Here is a 10,067-nt window from a genome sequence, read left to right as displayed (position 1 = left end):
AAATAAATATCCTTTTAGTTTACCTTTAGTTATAAAAACTAAATAGTATAGTATATAAAGAGTTAAATCCCTTTTTTCTTCAATTAATTTTTCTTATGTTATTTTCCCTTCTTAATGCTTTCCCCCATTTTATAGGTCGGACGTTGTTGGGCGATGCCTTCTATTTTATCCTTTCTTAAACATACATTATGTTTTCTACTTTTTAATGAATTATCTCTTTTACCATCATAATTATTACATTTTCGAAGCATAAATTGAACACTTATTTTTGTGCTTTTTAGGAATAAATCATACAAAATTCTATCTAACATCTTGCGGTTTTACTTATAAATCATAGAAAAATTTATTTAACATCTTACTATTTTACACGTAAATGATACATAATTATATTTAAACATCTTACCGTTTTCCACATTATAAAAATTAGAAGCGTATGGGTTGGTAACAAGTTACAAACAAAGGTGAAAAGCGTTGAGGTTGCCCAATGAGGAGAGGAGATGTGGGCCACGCCGCCCCTCTTTTAAAAAAAACATTCCAAAAGAAGACCGTGGGAGAAGTAGTGGGTTTTTTGATACAAATCGGTTGTGGGGAAACCAGCCGTTCGTTAATACTTCATGGGAACCGGTTCCCCTGACAAGTGTCAATCCGAATCGGACCGGAACCAGTTCCCCTAACAAGTGTCAATCCGAATCCGATAGGAACCGATTTACGCTTGACAATTCTCGATCAGAATAGGCCGATTACAATTTAGATCAGCATTTTTTAAAGCATTGCATAAGATAATGTACTTTTAGTATGAGGACGTGAAAAGACGTAATTTTAGTACGAGGACGGCATGAATTAGCCTTAACCAATATATATGAAATCCAAATCTTTTTCTTAGAAGTAATCTACAAACACTTTGATCCCAAAATTTCAAATGATAAAAACGAAAGATGTGGTTTGCATAAGTTTGCAATCTTAAACCATCAAATTAAGACGTCTGTCAAGTTAATATGGAAGGTGTATATTGTAATTAGTATATATGAGAAGGGTAGTTATAATATTTAGTATTTTATGGTATGTCTGGGTATATTATATATATTTGTGATTTATTTATTTATATTTATCTATTTAAGATGAGTTTGTATATTCATATTGAAAAATAGACATCGAGTCTTTTCAGAGAAAACTGATACACTTCACATGATATCTAGGTTCATCTTCGCCTTGTCCATTCTTCATCCAGATTTAAAATGTAGTCTCAAACAAGACGAGTCTATTCCTTACTCAGTAGTCTGCAGGGCTTGTAACATTCCACAAGAATATCATACGCTTCATCATGCATTCTGACAATGTACCCATGCCACATTTGGGAACACCGGTGGCACAATCTCACGAACCTCTTTTACTCGGTCCGTCCTGTGGTCTTGGCCCATCAGCCCTCGTCCTTCGCTTGGTAAACTTGATCAACTTCTTTGAATGTGAACAAGAGAAAAACCTCCAAATCTGAGAGCATGGTTTCAAAACTCAGCCGAGGCAACTCGGACATGGCTGAGTAACTCAGCCTCACCCTATAGGCGAGGCGATGCGAGTTTTAACCAAATAGGTTGTACATCATTTTTTGAACTTCAAATATATTATCACGTCAACTTTATTTCAGCTCTGCTTGAATGTTTTATTGCGTAGCTCTACTGCTTAGGTTTTGCCGCTTCGAATCAAGTTAGAGCCCACCTTCAAATACTGTTGAGAAATGTGGTTTCAATAGTGAAAATATTTATGATAACTTTAAAACATATTTTCATCTTTGATTATGACATTTTAAGCTCAAAAAATAGTGTAGATCGAACAGATCTATGAAAACTTAGAAAATCTTAAAAATTGATGGTCTAGATATGGATTACAAGATGCACTATTTTGAAAACTTAAAATCTAGACATCCTGATGTGGAGATAATCAATTTGAGAATATTTGAGCATCAAAACATCTTCAAGTGAAAATTTTGAATTAGGCTCTAATTTGGCTGTTTAGAGCCTCCCTTTTTTAATGGTTCCAATTTCCAAAATCTATTTTTTTTAGTTCCCTTTTTTAATAGCTCCAAAATCTATTTTTTTGAGTTCCAACAAAAGAAATGGTCGATGCGGACACATCTTCAGGAGAGGTCCTTTACGAAGGGAAGGCTAACCCACATGCCTGCTTGCAAAATTCTATATCAAGATGGCACTAATAATATATATAATAACATTTTTTTTTTCCATTTTCTTAAAAAAAAAAAAAGAAAAAAGAAGAAGCTGGACATGAGTTACTTGAACACGCCCGATTTAATCACGAGTACCTTGGTCGAATCGATTTTTTGAACATTGTCCAAGAGCATCACTTTGTTTTCAAAAGAGAAAACAAGAAACAGTTCCACCATTTTGCCTGTTTATCCTCTAGATCTCGATCTCAGGATCTAGATTCGTCTATAATCTGACCCACTTAGTCATAAAATCAAGTTTGTCCAAAGATCTATATGAAAGTCGAAACATGACGTACCTCTAAATTTTACTATAACATGTAATTTTACTATAAAAAGTTTTTACAATGGCCTAAGAATCTATTTTCATCTCTATCACAAAATTTTAAACTCCAAAAATGGTTCAACAATGGCCTAAGAATCTATTTTCATCTCTACCATAAAATTTTAAACTCCAAAAAATGGTTCAACTCAAGCAGATCTGTAAACTTTTGAAACTCAATTTATTTTATTTATTTTTCATATTCATACATCTCGATATCGAAATGATCAATTCGAGAGTTTTTTAACATCAAAACAATCTTTTCCGATAGATTTTTGAGATACACCGTAATTCTGCATTTTAAGGCTGTAACCGTATGCAAACTTTTTCTGCACAGTACACTTCCATAAACACGATCTGGTTTATTATTCTATATGTGGCTATCAAATCACAGTTCTGGGTTGGTTTATCATCTTTTTAAGTGGCTATCAACTCTGTAAATGACAGATGATGCGCATTAGGCTAACTTCGTGGACATTAATCCAGATAGAGTAAGAATAACATCCCTATTCAATCCAGATAGAGTAAAGATAACATCCCTATTCATCGATAACTGACCATGACTAACCTTTTCCTCTAAGACCCGACCATAACTTAGCAGATTGGGTTTCTACACGATCCATCAACAAGCATTAATAGGAGATTCATTATGGCTTTAATCACAGATCACCCGATTCTACTTACTGGTGTTTACAACAAATATATTGGGTTTCTATACGATCCATCAACATGGCTTTAATCATAGATCACCCGATTCAAGCGCAAGACAGTGCCAGACGGTATAAATTTTAACTGGAACTAAAGTCCCCAAAGTCGAGTCCCGAAGCAATTCGATTTCGAATACAGAATGGCTCGAAATCTAGGTTACAGCATCGAATCGGCCTAACAACTTCTCCCATCGAATGACAACAGTTCTGATGTTTGCTAATTCAGAAAACATGGGCGATTCACGAGACATCGAATTGGCTTGACATTTCTCACCCTTTTTTCATATGTGAACTTCAGACCTGATGAAAATCGATTGCTTTTTTTAAATTTATTAATGCCAACTGCTTTTAAAACACTTTAGAATGCACCACTGCAAGTCTCGACGCATTTTCCCATTCTAATCTACAGAGTTTTGGAACCTCAATCCACCTGCAAGAAGATAAATTCCTAGACTCTATTTCCAAAAAATAAAGATAAATTTCTAGACTCAAAGCAATTCCAGCTCCATTTTACAAAGAAAATTATAAATTTTTAACACAAAGGGGTGTCACGTGTTGTGATCCTTCATCTGTATCCTTTTCCACAAATCATAATAGATCAGACATCGAAAATAATCCTAAAGATCGGCTTTTTTTAGGGACAATCACTGGTTAAAAGGTCAATCGAACTATTAACGATAGAGAAAAATGTGGTAGTCCAACCAAGGTTTAGAATATAATTTTTTTATTTTAAAGGTAGTCTTTTATATTCATGATCACCATTCTCAGCACTAAATTTCTGAATCCAAAATCCACATGTATGATAGATTTTAGATGGAGGACTCGTAAAAAGGAAGCATTGCATTCATCCTACCCGTTTTGTCCTTCCAAATATTTTATTAGCTATGTACAGTACATGGACGAGTCCCTCGATCTCGCCCAAGCAACTCGACTCACACCGCCGAGTACAATACGGAAGCCACCTCTAGGAACCCTGCTTTGAAATTTCAGGCTCACATACATGGTACAATTTAATTTGTGAAAAATGAAATAAAATCAAAACGATGTAACTAGTGAAATTTCAGGCTCACACACAGTACAATTAAATATGCGAAAAATGAAATAAAATCGAAACGATGTAACTGGTGAAATTTCAGGCGCACATACATATGAGGATGGAACCCATTACTTCATGCGTGCTTGCATTACTTAAAAATTCAAACACAATTCAATCTGTGAATAATGAAATAAAATTGAAAACAGTGTAACCAGTGAAATTTCAGGCGCACAATGAGAGAGAAAAACCAAATAACAACACATGAAGCTCTTCTTTTGGCGAATAATTATCCATGGTGACTCGGCAATAACAAGTTATTCACAAGTAATATCAAACTAAAACCCACATAGAGATAGCATCAGGCATTGATTATTGTGATGCACATATAGCAAGAACTCTTATTACTTTCATAGAAGGAAGTCTTCTAATGGGGCTGGTGCCTTCCTTTTTCCTTCTCCTTCACTTCACTTCCTTGGGATTTGTCAAATTCTACAAGAACCAATGAAAATGTGAAGTAACATTGCCACTCCCCAGCAAGATCTTACCCAGAGCAAACATAAATACTTCCTAGAGAAAACAATTTAATCGAACATAACCAGTGGGCCGATCTAGATTTGGACCTCAAATACTGGACATGGTAAGTTGTCTTCAGGACCAAATGATCTAGGTCTAACTTGGGTGGGTTCAAGGTCTAGATCCATCCGAGTTGGCTCAGGTCTGGGTCAAGATCAATCGAATACGATATTATACATAATATAGATGTATATATGAATATTTTATAATCAAGCCAATTTTTTGCATCCAAGGGTGACTTGTAACAAATTTAGATGGCCTTAAAGCATATAATCCAAACATAAGCATAAAACGAACAAAGACATCTATCTTACCAGGATGGTTTTCTTCCTTCTCCACAATTTTTAATGTTTCGGAGGGATTTATGGTCCCTCCGAATCCTTCCTCATCAGAACGGGTCGCGTACCCCGCTCCAAAGGAGTGAGTGATTATATCCCTACACGTTTCAAGAATGTTAATCATACATTCAAAACCTATGTTACATGTCTGTTACATATGTATGCATGCGTGCGCGATTGTGCTTAAGAGTTGCACGCAGTCTGCACTCATCTAGAATTTAACCAGACATTGATTTCTATTGAACACCCCTAATGTGTGCAAGGAAGGAGAGGAGATGAGAGAGAGGGAGAGAGAACTTTCAAGCCCTGTTAAACCACTTTGGTGAATAAAGCCCAGACCATTAAACCCATCTTTTCCTGAACCCATGTCATCGAAAAATGGGCGAGTGTACTTGGTGGTTAAGGGAGTAGAGGGTTACCTCTCCGCTTCCAGTTCCAGTTCCAGTTCCAGTTCCAGTTCCAGTTCCAGTTCCAGTTCCAATTTCAGTTCCAGTTCCAGTTCCAGTTCCAGTTCCAGTTCCAATTTCGTTCCAGTTCCAGTTCCAGTTCCAGTTCCAGTTCCAATTTCAGTTCCAATTCCAGTTCCAGTTCCAGTTCCAATTCCAATTCCAATTCCAATTCCAATTCCAATTCCAATTCCAATTCCAATTCCAATTCCAATTCTACCACAAGTAGGGGCCCTTTTTCTTACCTCAAAAAAATTTCCCCATTTACATACGAGTCTTTTGCCAACTAACCCTAAAAAGCCTCCAAAATGAGCCATCAGACCTTGTCAAATAGCCGTAATTTCCCCATTTACATACGAGTCTTTGCCAACTAACCCTAAAAAAACCTCCAAAATGGGCCTTCAGACCTTGTCAACTAGCCGTAATTGCCCCATTTACATATGAGTCTTTGCCAACTAACCCTAAAAAACCTCCAAAATGGGCCTTCAGACCTTGCCAAATAGCCGTGTCTATGGTGTAGCCTTTGCAACACCATGAAACACTGAATTGGGAGGTTGTAGTTAGGAGACTTTTAGGGCTCCAGACCCAATTTTTTCTTGAGTTCCTTTGAAAAGTATAAATACTCTTGGAGCTTTAAGCGTCCTTTGAATAAAAAAAAGAAACAAAAAAGAAAAAAAGAAGAAGAAGAAGAGGGTGTGGTTTCCATAAGGTTGCAACCTTCAAACGATCCAATTAAGGCGCTCGTCTAAATTTTATCGTAATATGTAATTTTGATGTAAAATATTCTTAGGATTATCTCAAAATCTATTTTCATATTTAATTATAAAAAATTTAAACTCCGAAAATAGTTAAAATCAAGAAAATCTTTAATTGCAAGATACACTATTTATTGCACTAAATTTTTTTTTTTTTTTCATATTCTTATAATTCGATATCGAGATGATCAATTAGAAGGTTTTTCAACCTTAAAACAACATTTTCCGATGGATTTTTGTGGTGCATATGTAATTCTACATTTTAAAGTTTGCAACCTCATATAGATTTTTTTCTAAAAAAATGATATGGATTTATACCTTGGATTCTATATGCAGCCCAATGCTGGTGAAAAACATGTTCATGCAAAACAAGTCCCCTAAAATCTGCACCGTCCAACATGGATTTTGGCTCCAATTTTATAAGGAATCATAATTTAGACTATGACAATAATAAATTATAAAATTTAAAAATTGTATTTTTAAATTTTGTCCAGACCCTTTATTTTAGATTTTGGTTGGATCACTTATTTACAGTTCAGCAAATGAATGCTTCATAGTCAGGGCACGCATGCGGCAATATCGTAATCCCACAATCCCTCATACTATGAGAAACCATAATCCATCTGTGATGAAGTTTGATGGTCCAACACAACATATTGTTTTGAAAACATGGTCTAAGAGTCTAGACAAGAGAGAGAGATAGAGAGAGAGAGAGAGAGGTTTCTTAAAGAAAAGTTCCTCAAAAAGACAGAGAGAGAGAGAGAGAGAGAGGTTTCTTAAAGAAAAGTTCCTCAAAAAGACAGACAGAGAGAGAGAGAGAGAGATTGATTGATTGTGAACATACCCATTATCCTCGGATGGTTTTTGGTTATGTTCAACCTTCTTCTTCTGGTTCTGATCCATCATCTTCTCTGCGTGCAAATGGGTGTCGGGCTTTTTCCCTTGGATTCAATGGATTTGCAAAAGAAGAAGTCGATCTACCTTACACTGCCACTTGTTGCAGAGCCCTCTACGTGTTGCTTTTCTTACATGGAAAGATCCACAATGCTACGTGTCATGCGCTTTTTACTAGACCCGGATTTATAAAAAAAATAAAAATAATTCATGCCTGGATGAAGACCCGACTCAAATCTAAACTCGACCCAAAATTAAAATATCTATATATTTAAATATAATTTATATGCTGAGATCTAAAAAAATATTATTGGACTCAAACTCAGACTCGGACACAAATAGAATTCGGATCCAATATATGGTCTCAGACCCGATCTATTGGGATGTGCAGCCCTCCATCAAAATTCATATTTAATATGGTATTTGAATATAAAAATCTTGGAATTTGTTAGTCTCAACTATCAAATTATGAATATGGAATTTTCAATTTTTGCAAAATAAAACAATATTTTCTGGATATTTCTTTCTATAATCCATTTTGAGATACATTAAAATCGTGATTTTTTTATGTCCATTTATAAGATGGGCATCTGATGCATGAGGAGACCAACATGTTTCAATTAACTCACCAAAACCGTGTCCAAATTTATTTATTTTTATTAGTAGCTGCCTAGATCTTGTCATCCTCTTTAGATCTAACTCTTCCAAAGTAGATGACACCTATTGAGATCCAACTTACCAGTGTTTTAATATATATAAAAAGAGAAGTATATAATAAACTCAATTATCTTGTATACAACAATGTCACTAACAATATTGGTTATTATTGATCAATTTTAAACTTTGTGACATAACTCTATATAAAATAATTACGAAATAGCTAAACCTTTGAAGTTTGTTAATGGGTTGAGAGAAGGTTAAATCTTGAGGTTAGGAGTCGTAATTATTTTATAGAGTTCCAAGAGTGAAAAGACGATATGCTTTGGAAATTACATTTTCTCTTGTGAAGTGCAGTGCGGTTGTGCTACCATTACACCCCTAACCAAAAATTGGTATTTATGCACTCTGAATATTGGATGTAACTTATTTTTGTGGCCAACATTTTAGGACATAACCTCTTCCACTTCATAGACCTTAAGCATAAATTGGTATTTTATAGACTCTGCATTGGATTGCTGGATCTAGATCAGTGATTTATAAAAGATTATAAATTATAAGATAAAATACAAATTAAAACAAGATTTTATGGTGTGGGGATTTTGGCCACCTAAAAGAATTAGAAAAACTTTAAAAGAAAAAAATAAAATAGACAGATGGGGATTAGCGGATAATTGGGCTTGGGTTGGGACATGTAGTTTCTCAAAACCAATTTGGTCCCTACTGATTCCTGGCCTAGATTGACGATTCCTTATCTTGATCACCGGATTTTAAGACATGGGTGTATCTTATACGTAGAAAATAACTAGTCAAGTTAGGCGTGATCTAATTATATCTAGACCCAAATCCAACCCGACTTGGTTTTCACCACTATTTAAAAATTTGGTGCCTCGATCCGGAATCGGACGATCCGAATTGGGAATCGGCTGGACCGTTGCGAATCTAGCCATAAAATGGCATCCGGCCGATTTGCTACAGTAAATCACATGTATGATGTCTTGGATCGGTGTGTGATGTCAGGGATAGGTGATTTGCTATAGTGAATCGTCGAGTCTTGCTGAGTCCGTGAAACTATGGTCTATTTGTAAAAACATGGGTGTATCTTATACATAGAAAATAACTTGTCGAGTCAGGCGTGATCCAATTATGTCCAGATCCAAACCCAACCTGACTTGGTTTTTCACCGGTATTTAAAATTCGGTGCCCTGATTCGGAATCGAGCGATCCAGATTGAGAATCGGTTAGACCATCCTGGATCTGGCCATAAAACGGGATCTAGCGGATTTGTGTGTACGACGTCAGGGATCGACGATTCGCTGTAATGAAAACAACATCTCAATATTCACATATTTTTACAAAGTAAGGAAAGTACATAATGCATTATTCCTAATTTTTTAAGAAACGAAAATAACATATTTTTAAAGATTTATGGTGATTTTTTGAAAACAAAATTGAGACAAAATTTATGATTCGGCCGATTCTCTGATCCGATCCACCAATTCGACATGAGTACGGAAATGCACGATTCGGGTCGTCAATATGCTGTTTTAAATACTCGTTTTCACATCCATACTTCTAAAACTAGACCCTAGACATATACCGAGCTAAAGCTATACCCGAACCCAAGTTGGGGTCGAATCGACCCAACCCGACTGCGACCAAAAGAGTGAAGGGTTTACCGATCCTCGACCGCCCACCGTGACATGCAAATGGCGGATGCAGGGATGATGGCACGATGATAAAATAATGAATTGAAATGACAAATGAGTCAGTGGGTTCACGTGGGTTAATAGGGGGTGGCAGCGGCTTGCACCTGGTGCGAGAGACAAGCCGACCATCACGCAGGTGATGGCTCACTCTCTCTCTCTGCTCACGAATGCGTGCCCAGTACTTCTATTTTCATAGGACGTATCCCGTCATCGTAGGACTTTATTCATTGCTCACGTAGCGTTGGCAAGGAGCTGGGTCTGTAAAGGTCCGGCCCTCATCTGCACGGACCCGGCTCCATCCCGGCCCTAGTCCAGGTATAGAGAATCCCGAATCAAGCCAGGCCGACTCTGTGCCTAGGCCCAAGACCGATTCACGGGCCACATTTGGTCGCCTAAGCATTGCATTATTTTGTTT

General features: G+C 36.3%; 1 protein-coding gene across 1 annotated transcript; it reads right to left on the bottom strand.

Moving 5' to 3' along the window:
• Positions 1-4,393: 4,393 nt before the first annotated feature.
• On the bottom strand, positions 4,394-7,309 carry LOC110008249 (late embryogenesis abundant protein). The gene is made up of 3 exons (XM_020674664.2): positions 7,237-7,309; positions 5,168-5,289; positions 4,394-4,769 (listed from the first exon to the last, which is right to left on the bottom strand). The coding sequence occupies exons 1-3, from the start codon at positions 7,296-7,298 to the stop codon at positions 4,705-4,707; spliced, it is 249 nt and encodes an 82-aa protein (XP_020530323.1). The 5' UTR covers positions 7,299-7,309; the 3' UTR covers positions 4,394-4,704.
• Between the last annotated feature and the right edge of the window lie 2,758 nt (positions 7,310-10,067).

Source organism: Amborella trichopoda, chromosome 13, assembly GCF_054954075.1.
Source record: "Amborella trichopoda isolate Santa Cruz 75 chromosome 13, AtrichopodaSantaCruz75HAP2 v2.0, whole genome shotgun sequence".
Classification (NCBI taxonomy): domain Eukaryota; kingdom Viridiplantae; phylum Streptophyta; class Magnoliopsida; order Amborellales; family Amborellaceae; genus Amborella; species Amborella trichopoda.
The sequence above is the reverse complement of the archived record's forward strand: the minus strand, read 5'-3'. Positions and strand labels throughout refer to the sequence as shown.

Excerpts from the sequence above, each read along its gene's own strand:
- LOC110008249 (XM_020674664.2), bottom strand. The coding sequence starts at position 7,298 with ATGATGGATCAGAACCAGAAGAAGAAGGTTGAACATAACCAAAAACCA. Across the intron at positions 5,290-7,236 it reads AAACCATCCGAGGATAATGG|GGATATAATCACTCACTCCT; the intron begins GTATGTTCACAA and ends TGAAACGTGTAG. Across the intron at positions 4,770-5,167 it reads GAAGGAAGAAAACCATCCTG|AATTTGACAAATCCCAAGGA; the intron begins GTAAGATAGATG and ends TGGTTCTTGTAG.